This window comes from Dermacentor variabilis, chromosome 7 (assembly GCF_050947875.1).
Source record: "Dermacentor variabilis isolate Ectoservices chromosome 7, ASM5094787v1, whole genome shotgun sequence".
Lineage (NCBI taxonomy): Eukaryota > Metazoa > Arthropoda > Arachnida > Ixodida > Ixodidae > Dermacentor > Dermacentor variabilis.
The window spans coordinates 106,289,693-106,302,791 of record NC_134574.1 but is presented as its reverse complement, the minus strand read 5'-3'; the positions used below and the strand labels follow the sequence as shown (position 1 = coordinate 106,302,791).

Here is a 13,099-nt window from a genome sequence, read left to right as displayed (position 1 = left end):
TCAACAATCCAGCAGAATGAAAGCCATATTTAAAAGCGGCCTGGTCTCTAAGTTCGCGGGCGACGCTGTTGGCCGATTCACTTGCATTGACGGGAATGCCATCAAGTGAACCAAGGTGTGCCGGGAACCAATAAATCTGATGTGTTAGTTGTTTTTCTTGCGTTAATTAACCTCACAGCTTGTGCAGCAATTTCGCCCCTCTTGAAAGCTCTAATAGCAGTTTTCGAGTCAATATATATCTTTCTGTATCTACCATCTGTTAATGTCAATGCAATGGCAACTTGTTCAGCGACTTCAGTTCGCCTGTGTAAACCGTGGCGCTAGTTCCACGGTTTACACATTTGCATTTGCCCTCGTGATCCACTACTGCCACCACGAACTTATTTCGACCCTTTAGGCAGCCGAATCAACAAAGCAGGCTACTCTGCCACCTTTATCCATTTTCTTGATTAACGCCCTGGCTCGTGCAACCATCCTGTTGAAGTTATGTGTTGGGTGCGTAGTCCTGGATAGGGGTGCGACAATTATGTTGTCTGCGACTTCTTGATGAACTTTAATGTACTGCTTTGGATCCATAATGGGGTTGATCATGATCATGTCTAGGATTGATCTCCCTGTGGTGGTTGTGGATAATTTCGCTGTTTGTGATATTTCTTGAGCCTCCGCGATCTCCATGGTCATGGTGTGCATTCCTAACTTGAGCAATTTTTCAGTGCTGATTTGAATAGGGAGCCCCAGTGCACTTTTAAACCCTTCTTGATCGTCGCGTCAAACTTGGTGAGTTGAACCTGCGTCCAGTTGTACATGGCAGTGGCGTATGAAATATGACAGAACAGGGAAAGCTGATCAACCTGATGATTTTCTCTTCTTTCATGCCCTTGTGTTTTGCTGCCAGGCGTCTGATAATGCTGTAAGCGGTAAAAGTTTTAAAAGGGCCCCACCAGGTCTGTCAATTTCGAGCTGATAAGCGCGGAGCATACAAGGCGAGCTAACGATCGTGTTTGCAAAGTATTACATTGCTATGCACCGCGGAAAGGTCTTAAATTTCAATCCGAACGCCATTTTTCCTTTCCCTAACGGCGACCGCGCTCCAAGCCAGACGGTAACGTACTCATGTCCACAGTGAGACGTCAGTCATCGAGACATGGCTTTGCGAATTATTCAAGGAAACATCTGTTACTTGTGTGATCGGTTGCTTGAATTGACGAAATGAAGTTTAGAGAAATAATAAAACACAAAAACGGAAGGTCTGCGTGTTTTTTGTTTTACTTCTCATCGAAGGAAACCAGATGTTTTTCCGCTTCGTCTGGTTGTTTCCACGGTCGTGCAGTCACGTGCACAGGTACCGAAACTATGCCATTTTCTCCCGTGTTCTAGCGTGGGGTCGTGCTTTCCGTTCCGCTTGTGTGTGCCTCAGTGTTTGAGTAGCACTGCGTTATACCGATACCGATATACCGGTACGTTCCTCTGAACACTATCGTCATGTCCTAAAAGAACAGGTGTGAGAGTAGCACATGTTTTTTTAAAAATGAATTTAGTTCATTGCCTCGAACACCCTACCTTGCATCCACCTCACTTACGGGCCACATTGTGTATGATGTCAGGGGTGTTCTATGCAGAACATGCCGGGTTCATGCAGACGACAGCGACGAGAGCGTTGAGGAGTCGACAATCGTGAACTGGTACATGGCGTGAGATGTTGCTGTCGTGAGAAGTTGCAAGAGATGGAAGGCAAGTGGTGTTGCGTCGTTTACTGCACGAACTTCAGTCCATCGTTATCCGTACATGTAGTTTGAGCCGATGCCGATCACGTTCAGCCGACGTTAACCCTATATGTCGCAGTCTCGTAGTTCATGCGTCTGCGGCTGGCGGTCCTGAGTGACTGACCTGAAGCCAATTGAGCCATCAGGATGAAGAAAACGCCTTCTGTAGTTCAGTTTGACTACACAGATTGAAAATCAACCATTTCTCATTTTGTAGAGTGCACAGAAAAAAATCTCAGTGCACTTCCACTCTGTGAAGAAGGATCACCAGCGAAGCTGTGTATGTGGGCCCCTTAATGGCGAACTGCACCTCCGCCGCTGGTCGGCCCAGGATTGCACTATCTTCGGGATCAGCCCACGTATGATGAGAGCTTAACGGCTGTTTCACCTTCACTGTGGGTCGGTCCGGCATTGCACTATCTTCGGGATTGCCCACATATGGGGAGTGCTTAATGCCTGCGTCGCCTACGCCACGGGTCGGCCCGAAATCGCCCTACCTGCGGGATCGGCCACATCTGGGGAGTATTTTTCTCTACCACAACGACACAAAAATTTTCTTGGACGGTAGAGGTCTACAACTTCGCTGTAAAAGCGAGAACCGACGACACGGAGCAGTATCGACTCCGGTACGTCACTGTTTTCGACAGAAAGCTGCCCGCCGCACTCACCGGGACTTCCCTAAATGAGATGCGACTGCGAACATGGGTGTATGTTTACAGATTGTCATGCAGAGTCATTATTTAGCTTCCGAGGTACACTGCTTGCCTCGTATCCCAAATTGGCAGCAAACGTAGGCCCCTCGATACAACCGCGTAAACAACCGCCTCGTTCAGTTGCCAGCGGTGTTTATACTGGTATCGGCATTTCCGCGAGAAAACTACGCGTTCTCTAAATGATCGATCATACGCGCAAAGTCCTTATCTGTGTCCACTTTACGGAACATATTGTGTGCATGAAGAGAATACGAAGAATGGTAAGTGGGCATCCTAGGGTCTCCCGCTCACTGTTTTTGATCGAAGATGTGTGATCGCTCATATCAGCGCAATTCAGAGTGATGCAACGGTGTTTACATGCACCAAATCTGCCTGCTTTGATATTTTCTGACATTTAATAAGGTCACCGATGGGCAGCTAGCATTATATCTCAAGCGAACGATGAGCCGTCGCTGTACCTGCCGATGTAAACAAATGCATCGTTCGGTGCTTTGGACTGTCAGATGCGTGCTTGCGGGACTCAAATGCGGAAAGTCGTGTTCTACATCTTACAGTGAGCATGCGAAGCGCTTCCCTGAGAAGGGGTAAAACACCTAAAATTGCAAGCAGGACGTATAAGATCAGTGGTTAGGCCTACCCTTGGTCTTCATGTTGCAGCAGGATATGTAGCGCATGTGCGCAGGCTCTCGTGGTGGCGGGTCGAATGCGAACGGTGATTCGTGGCTACTGAATTTGTCAGGATCATAACTGTTAATATTTGATAAATCCGAAGAGCTGGCGCAGCTGACACATGTGACCCGAAGGTCCGGTGCGGTCGCGATTCAGCCGAGCGTCTGCTCTTCGCTGCCAGCGGCGAGGCCGGCATGCCTTGCTTGCCTTTCCCGGTTGGGGATTTACAATCCGCCTTTTGAGACGTCAAACGGCGCATGCGCATCGCCCTAGCGGCTGAGGGCGGAAGCAATTTGGCAGGCGCACGGGCGCGTGGCCGGACTCGACTCTCTCCTCCGACTGAGTAGTGTACGGCCGTGGCTGGCCCTGCACCTGCCAGAGGTAAATAGCATGCCAGCGATTTCTCTTAGACTCTGACAGACCGGGACATATCCGTGTCTTACCATTCTACACGGTTTACCCCGACGTTTATCGCGACGACGCCTGCCCGTCCAGCGGGCAGACCTCCACTCTAGCACACATGCTCCGGGAGTGCGGGTCGAGATACCCCAGTTCAGCAAGGAGGAATGGGACTCGCGTTTACGTAGCCCCGCTCGCGTTTGCGTAGCCCCGCTTCAGACAAGGAAATTCTGTCTGTCTGGCGTGCCCGTGACCGGGCCGGTGGGCTAGACCTGCCAGTCGCGACGTGGGACTAGCCAGGTGGGCGAAGAGTTCGCGTCCTTGCTGCAACTCCAATACAGTTCTTTCACTCACTTGCCAACCTTAACATTCTCGCTGCCGCCCGCATGGAACGCTTTTCGAACATTATTGCCATCGAAATTTGGCGCGATGCCAATGTCGTGTCTCGTTTACGGTTGCACTTCCATGACCATCCCAGCAGCGCAATGAGGATTTTCCGATTTCCGTCGGTAAAGCACGATCGACAGCGCAGTGAAACCTGGATTAAGCCTGCACTTTGGGACAGGTATGTATTGGCATATGCAGTTTACCTGTCTGTTTTCGTCATTACTGTCTCATACCAATAATCTCGACGAAGACGCAAAAGTATGTTTGACCTAGCGGAGCAAACGTTCTCTGACCTGGTTGAGTGAAAAGCGAAGTGTTCTTTATTTTTTTCTATGGTCTCTGTGCGTCCGTCGCTAGAACGCCTTCATTTCGCAACTTCATGCCGCGCACACTTGCAGCTTTATAAACGCTCAGCGAATGCTCGTGATGTCGACGTAGTTATCTGTCGGAGTCAAGCTCACCTGCACTGCTGGGCTGACTTGGGAAACAACCACTGTGGAAGTAGCTGATAGTGCTAGTTAGCAATCGTTGCTAATTGTTGTTTCTTCATTATTGTCGGCAGCAAGTAATATTTACTTGCAGAAGGCTTTACCACTATTTACTGCAGAAGGCTCATTTTCCTGTGCGGCATCTTTTGGAGTCGAGTGGCGCGTCTTACTGTGTAACTGAGACATTTCAGGGGCGCCTTCGCCGTCGCCCAGAAATCTGGACTTGATAGTGACACGCGTACTTGTTGATCTTTTTCGGGTGACCGCGTTTCACCGTCAAACAAATGTTATCGCTCAGCGCGGGACGCCCCCGCATGTATCGTAAGTTTCTGGAATGTTATCGATCGTTCTATCCGCTGTCTGTTGTCGCCGAACCTTATGTAATCAGATTGCATGTATGTGCGACGCGAATGGTGTCGAACTCTCGAACGTTCGATGGCTCGCGTATAAAAGCCGACGCGCTTGACCAGCAGATCAGATTTTCGTTGATCGCCGACTGTGTTCGCCGCTATCTTTGTGCGCGACAGTGTAGCTTGTTTTTGCGTGCACAGGTTCGGACAATAAAAGCTACTTTCGTCCTTCACAGTTTTGCTACGGTGTTCTTTGCCGTCACTACTACGTGACGATACTGACGCGGTTTGTGTACACGCACCAGTTCAAAAAAAAGGACGCGGTCGGCCGCTATGTTCGTACCGCGGCGCGGTCTAAGAGGACGACGGGCACTCCACAATTTTGGTCATTCACCGATTTGGTCATTCAGACAATTTTTTGGCATTTTTGTAGATGTACACACCTTTATGTAGATAAACAACGTATGCAGCTTAGCATTTTGTTGGCCTCCCCACTGCCTGTGTATGTATGTACGCCTAGCACAAGGCACACCGTAAAGCAAGACACGCAGTGGTGAAACGTGATACTTGCCCGAAGAACCACACCTCGTGCCCTATTCAAGTCATGCGGTTTTGTGCGTACTCATACTGTTTTATACTTATTTAATTTAAGCGACAGGTGCAGCGGTTTCAGGCCAAGGATGAGCTTGTAAAGCGTTGCCAAAGCTCTTCCAGCCATTCGTCACGCTGAAGAAACCTCCGGCTACAAAGAATTCACCGGCGGGCTCGATGTCTAGCGGACGATGACAAAAAATTGGAGGACGCTTAAGCTTCGCCTTCAAGAGTGGAACGCGACAGCGTTCCTCTCGACCCGCCAAGGGGTGTAAGACAATGGGCTACAGGGCAGCCATCACTTACGAGGCGCCCCGCATCGGCCGCGGTGAGCGTCGAGCCATATGGTCGAGCAACGCAGCGTTCGGCGCAGCAACGAAACGTGCGCCTGAGCAAGCGGAACGAACCAAAGAACTCGGTATCTCGGAGGGGGAAATGATGCACGCCAGCCAAACGTCGTGATCGGCACGGGCCGAAAGATAGACAGATAGTGATCTAAAGAAAGGAAGGCCGCATGATTCTGCAGAGGGAGCAAGGCGAAGCGTTGTCAGGGGAGAGACAGTCCATGCCGCGACCCGCCTCGCACCGGTCCTCGTACAGCTCCAATGCGCGCGTGGCGCGCCATCTGTCGGGCAGCGCCGTACATGGAGAGGAGGGGGTCTTCTATGTTTGCCGCAAGATGGCTCTGCGTGTGCGGAAAGCCCAGAAGAAATGCAGCGGAAACGCACTTCGCTACTCGTGTAATTGCGACTTCTGTAAGTTACATGTTCATAATTACCGATATACACCGCAGTATAACTTTCCACGGCTCGTTTCGAAGGCAACACCGCATTCACTAGAGGCGCGTTTGTACCGCTTGGAAGCATCGAACTCGTGGCTGAGTGGTAGCGTCTCCGTCTCACACTCCGGAGACCCTGGTTCGATTCCCACCCAGTCCATCTTGGAAGTTGCTTTTATTTATGAAGTGCCTGCCGTGATTTATCGCTCACGGCCAACGCCGCGGACGCCGACCCCGACGCCGACGACACCGGCTTTTCTGCGACACGAGCTCCTTAACGCTATCGCGTTAAAATGCGGCGGCGCGTACACGTTGTTTCGGTCTTCTCTCACACGCTGCTTGTTTGGTCGCGAGTCTCGCGTGGGGCGGCTGTCGCGGCGCGCCTGCCAAATTGTTTCTCGTGGCCCCCACACGATGGCGCCACAATGCATCGCAAAAGGTGGATTGCTGGTAGGTACAGCGGGGAGTGGCGTTTCTCGCGGCGCTCGACGTTTCTGCGCAGGCGCGAGAAGGAGAGGGCGCGAGAGAGAAAATCTGGGGGCTTTTCCCCTTGAACATCTGACTCTGCCTAGGCACTACGGAGGAGGTTTCTTAGCGCATGTTGCAGGCGTTTGTCCCCTAGACATGCTGGCATTGTGGAATGCGGTGGAGTTTGTTTACGCTCCGACGCTGGCTGCCTGCATGGGGAGGCAGTGGGCACGGACGTCCCATTTGGTGATCGCTGTGTCTGAAGGGGCAATGTTCTGACTTGTGTGGTATAGGTCGCGGGTCGCTTTTTACGTCACGACGATATATTGCATTTTCACAAGCACTGTTCCAGGAGGGCACATGTAATCGTCAAATGGCGACTTCAGGAGAGCACCTGAGGTTGTATTAAAGCAGGCCGCGTAGAATCTCCAGGGCACCCAAGGGGTATTGGGGGGATCAAACCTGTAAGCAGGGTAGCCCATGGGTTGGGGCCGGTGAGGGCAAAGCGCGCCAGGGGGTGTTAGTGCCAGGAGGTGTATAAGATCGGCTGTCCGCGACAGCGGACAGCCAATTTCGTATGCAAACACTCCCTGGCACACGCAAGCCTCGGCGAGTCCCAACCCACGGACCAGTCCGGGTTGTAGCTTTGGTGTGCCTATTGCCGCTTTGGTGTCCTGGAGGCGCCAAATATAATGCGAAATAAATATATGTTGTTTCAATTAGGAAAAACCACGATCGAATAAATATAATTACGTCCAGCCGCCAACTTGCGACGCTAAGTTCAGCACTACCGCATCCCGCGAGTTCTGCTTGCATGGCTAGGGACAAACGTGTGCAACACGCTCTGAGAAACGACTCCGTAGTGCGTAGGCAGAGTCAGATATTCAAGGAGCAAAAGTACTCACATTTCCTCTCTCGCATCCGCTCTTACTCGTGCATGCGCGCCGCAAACGTCATTCGTCGCCACAAGTGAGCCGCCCCGCTATACCTACTAGCAATTGTAAATGCACTTCCCAAAGGGCACACTTGTGACGTCTCCCAAGGAGGTTTGCTCGGCTGCTTGGTCAGGTTTCGGTTTCGTTTTTTCGGTTTTTTGCTTATTTAAAATTATTTTTGAATTTGCGCACCAATTCTACTATCAGACATGTGGCAGGGGGTGTCTCGGGAACGTAATATTTTTATTACCTTGACATGGTCAGAAAAATGCCGTAGTTGCACTTTAAAGGCTTTTGACAGGGAATTCAACCTCGTTTTAAATGCCTCTTAGTATCACTTCGCAGTAGTGGGAAGCACCTGAACTTCGAAGCCCTGATGTCTGCAATTAATGCATACTCACTTTACCCCAGCTCTGTGATGCGTTGCATTCAATTCTGAAACCGTTAGGTTTCTTTTCTTGCTAGGGGTGCTAGCGAGTGGTTGTTCTTTTTTTCTTCTTTTGCATGAAATGGGTCAATATGTGTTCATATTGCTTCACTGTAGTTGTCTCTGTTTTAATTGGTTTCAATGTAGCACAAGGTATACAAGAAATATTTAATACCATGCTTTGTATTTGCTTTTAGACTACTAATACTGTGTCAACGTTCTATATTTACTAATTAAAAAGCGCTCCATTGGCTATTCAGACTCGGGGTACTGCAACAGGCGATGCAACATGCGGTTTAATTCTACATTTGGCTGTGAGGGTCCTACTAGTAAAGATGGCGGTGACACTAAAAGATAACATAAAATATAAAAGCAATATGCTTTTGACCGACCAGGGAGGCTAATTTTCCGCTATGGTCTCTTCTGATATCTCACTCGCGTACTCCCTTGAAATCTTCGAAACGCTCTGCTTGTTTACCGATGGAACATGGGAAATCTATGCTGCGCAGACAGTGGTAAGATGCAAGCATAAAAACAATCAACCCTTAATAATCGCCGAAGTCCTATATTAGCTATTTTTCTCAAGCTTGTCGTGCTGGTTTGCAAGCTTTACCGTCGCTGGCTTCTCACGTGGCCGCACCTGTACGAACCATTCGCAGGCCCGCGATGGCTCTCCCTCAACCTACTATAACAATACACCACTTGTAAACGAAGCAAGTCCGTGCGTAAAGAACGTTGGTTCATGGGCCAAGAAATCAAGTCATTAGCGACCGGGGCGTTATAATGAAAGCGGCATAGTGGCGATGAGCTCCACTTCGTAGGCAAGCTTGTTGATGCTCATCTGCGGCAAACACTTTGCGCGTAAGGAGACAATGGCTTCTCGGACAGCCGGGAAGTCGGACACATATCCACTATTGTACAGTACGATTTCCTTGCGCACACTGGCACCGCATAAGTAACTATCTAGGACGCGCACAAGCGGCATATCGCACGCACACATTTCTGTCATGCCTGCTGTGGAAGCAGGCGTCTCTGGCGCGAGGCCCGCCTGCGGTTCCAACGGCTGCTGCTGCGCGACTTCCAGTGGCGCCCCTATAGGCGCTGCCCATGGCGTATACTCGCGGAAAACTTTCTGTGGCAACGAAAAGAAAGCTACGGAGGCAAAGCGCACACAAGTGAGAGCGCCCCTGAAAAAAAAGAGTCCCGTGCTTTCATCCAAGTTTGTTTAGGCTGGGAAGAAAAAACATTAACACCTGTTTAACAAGAGTTAAATAAGACAAGCAGGGGGCGGCAGAAAGTTAGGTGGGCGGATGAGATTAAGAAGTTTGCAGGGACGGCATGGCCACAATTAGTACAGGACCGGGGTTGTTGGAGAAGTATGGGAGAGGCCTTTGCCCTGCAGTGGGCGTAACCAGGCTGATGATGATGATGATGATGATGATGATGATGAAATAAGACAAAACATACCACTTAATGTAACACTTTACTAATAATGCTGCTTTTCCCTTCGGCGTCTGGGCAAGCGGGAAACCGTCGCACGTGAAGCTGCGTCGATTCAACGTCTGTTACGAGCCATCAAAAGCACTGTCAAACGGTGGGGAACTACTTGGCGCCGTAAGACAGGTGCAGTAGCCCCGCGCCCGTAGCTTTCCCATCATTGCCTCAGAAAGTCAGTGCGAGTTTGGCTATGGATGGGGGCGAGCACTGAGAACTGTGCAGCAGCGGGAGGTTTCGAGCCGTCGTCGCCAAGCGGCGTCTGACCACCCCGTGCGTATCGCCCGGCGAACTGCTTCACTGGAGAGGGTCTGGAATGCAACAGGTGTTGCACCGTCGCGATCAATGTAGCGACTGCGTTCGCGCACTGTCAGTTTGTGCTGCGACGCTGTTCGCGGCGTCTCTTTGCATGTTTAGCACTTGCGCTTTCCCTATGGCGCAACAAGCGTCGCACCGTCGACCGAAGCGTGTCTACTCAAGCCTAGTCACAGCCATGTCTAGCCACCGACCAAGGCACAGCCGTCATACCTGGCTTAACGATGATTCTATACCTAAGTATAATAACTACAGCTAAATCAAATGTTAACCAAGTGAAACCAATAATTACCCAGGCCGAATCAAACTTTCGCTTTGCATATCCAGGGTTAGCTGAGCTAAGCTGCAGCCAATTTTTTCCACTATTCTTTTTATATAAAGAACCGTGTCGCACGATTGCGGTACAAAACATCGCACTATATTGAAGTGCGAACGCAACCACTGCGAGAAGCATGTCGACACGGTTGAAGACTGGGCCTGTTGGTATAGTATATTAGAGGTTATAATACGGTCTGTGGTGTGTGCTTCTCTTCTGTGTGTCTCGTCAAAACGTTGCGCAATCCAACCTCTAATAAGAAAAGTATCTCTAGCCTCCACAGCGTTGCACCTGATGTCTGAAACGGAGTATACTTTCGCGCGTCACTCAATCATTCCCCGCGAAGCCCCGGTTGCTATACCGACGCGAGATATAACCTTTTCTGTGTTGAAGTTCCGTCGTATCGCCATTAAGTAGCCGCTGCCGTCACCGGACCGATGTACACGCGCCGCTGCTACTCTATCTGCTGGCCGATCGCGCCTCGGGAAAAAGCCGGCAAATATCCTCAGCAAAAAAAAAAAAAAAGAATAGTCTCTTGAAGCAGTTGCACCCTCTTGGGTGCACATTTGTCTCAAAGAATAATCATCTGCACTTTTAAACAAATGTACACACTTTCAAGCAAAATTACACCGTCTGGGTCATATCTCGCCACATTAGAATAATCGGCATCTGTCTTGTCTGCATTTTCTATCTTTAGCGGCGCGAGCGCGGTACTTCCAAGTCACGAACGGCATGCGCGTTATCAGCATGACATAGCATTCCCGACAGGAAAGTAGCGGGCGCGGCGTTTTCAAGGAAGAAAACGCAAGCAAGGCAGATGATTATTGTTGTGTGGCAGATATACACTCCAAAAGGCGTACGTTTGTCTAAGACTGCACTCTTAAGCGAGATTACACCCTTTTGCCAAACCACAATAACTGTCATCTGTCTTATCCGCATTTCTTTTCTTTAACGCGGCGAACCCGGTACTTTCAAGTCACGAACTCCAAGCCCGTTATCAGCATAACAGAGCATTTTAGACAGGAAAGTAGCGAGTGCAGCGTTTTCAAGAAAGGAAACGCAAGCAAGACAGATGACGATTGTTGTGTTGTGGCAAACATACACCCTATAAATATAAATAAATATACATCCTATAGGGTCTATAGGGTCTATAGGGCCACACAAAATGAATACGAAAGCTATGCATTCCTTCAACTAGTGAAGAAAGAGTAGTCATACTTAAGAGACCTGAGGCGTTTATACAAGGTGCCCGAAAAGTAATAGTGCAGGGAAAGAATAAACAAGAAATTATAGTTCTGAATGCCATCGCAGTTTCTTGCACGTTATCGCAACGCAAGACCTGCAATTGGAAAAGGACCTATTGTAGCTTCTACTCCTTAGCGAGTAATTATGAATTCATTCATTGGAGCGTGTGATCTCACGCAATTAAGATCTGGCGGTGTTCGGCACATAGGCCAAAGAGAGTGGTCTCTTATGCACTAAACAAATGTAAATCAGTGTTCTCTGTATGCCATCGAAGTAACACTAATGCCGTTTGTCTCCATCCGCTTGGTCGCACTGCGCCATAGGTTCTATGTTACATAGGAGCACAGTCTCTTTTTTTTTCACACTTACAATTCAAACTGTTCCTTATGGCGCATTTTGCCAAATTGTCTTTTTAAACTCGCCAGTGCTTAAAAGATGCATGTCGTCACAAAGACAGGCAGAATCACCAGGCATTGCTAATGGCCTTGAATAATTTCACGGTGTCTTCAAAGAATTTAAATGACGGGTGCTGCACTTCTCAAGAAACATTACTCAGAGATGTAGAAGAGCCAGTTAATAAGATAATAACAATAATAGTAATAATAGTGATGATAATATAAGCAACGCTAACATAACACACAGCGATGATTTCTCAAGAAATTGTATTCTCGTTCTTATACTGCAAGATGACATAGAAAAAACTGCGTTCTTTACCTCTGTGATGTTGATTGGTTCCCACCAATCGTAATATTCTGTTGTGTCGTCCCCCGCAACTCTAGCAATGAGCAGCATACTACATGCAATCATCAAGTCTACGAAGTTTTTCTGAGTCGGCCGCATAGCGTGGAGGCTTGGCTGAAGCTGGCACCTAAGCTTTACTCAACTTTATATATGCTATCTAGAAGCACCTGGCTAGCAAAGCACTGTTCTCTTTACCCTGCGCTGAACGTAAGCATTGACGTGCTTTCATTGCTGACGTAAAGATATTAGATGTTCTGGAGAGTTTCTCTGGCCGGTTCAAACGCATGTCATCAGGAAGAGGTCGGGAATGGTAAAGTCAAGCCTCAACAGTCAGGATTCTTGTTCAGTATTCAGTTAGCTTTATTACACGCATTAAAATTTAACGCATAATCAAGATTGCTAACCCATTCGCACTATACACGAACAGGTGAACCTGTTCAAAAGCAGAATACATCGGCCACAGACGAATAAGGGTAATTATATGTGCTTCCTGCGGCACACAGGCGCCGGCTTCAAATATGTCGTGTTGGCAGTAGCGAGTCAGAGAAAAGACAAAGACAGCTTATCTACAGGAAGACCGAAATGTTCTTGCCCTGGCTTCCTGTACTCGAAGAGAGAGAAGAAGAAGAAATAATAAAAAACAATGATCAAAACAAGGCCGTGCGCGTTAAAGGCCGCTGCGCTCCAACATCTGTAAAGCATGTGTACCTAAAGCAGCGGTTTGTAACAAGGCTAGAGCTGCTGTGACATTTCTTTGTTGTCAACTATAAGACTAAAAACAATATCATCAGATAGTTGCCTGTTTTGGCAGCGGGCAGACAAAGAGACCGGTTTTTCCGGTTTCCTCCCTTAAGCAGGACAAATAAAAAATGCACGCGGAAATGTTTCATGCGCCTAACAGTGTTGACATTATAAACTAAGGTCACTGCAACCGATGAGCTGGGGAAGGCAACGCAAAGGTAAATCTGACAGACGATAATTTTCTGTTGTCGTCGTGAGGGTGATGTGAAGCAACCGTTT

At 48.8% G+C, this 13,099-nt stretch overlaps 1 protein-coding gene across 1 annotated transcript in view; it reads right to left on the bottom strand.

Annotated features, from left to right (window-relative positions):
- LOC142587738 (uncharacterized) overlaps positions 1-12,236 on the bottom strand; it is a 45,554-nt gene extending 33,318 nt beyond the window's left edge. The window contains exon 1 of the mRNA XM_075698944.1: positions 12,053-12,236. Coding sequence (XP_075555059.1) covers positions 12,053-12,178 — 126 coding nt within the window. The 5' untranslated portion in view covers positions 12,179-12,236. The remainder of the gene's footprint in view (positions 1-12,052) is intronic.
- Positions 12,237-13,099: the final 863 nt, after the last annotated feature.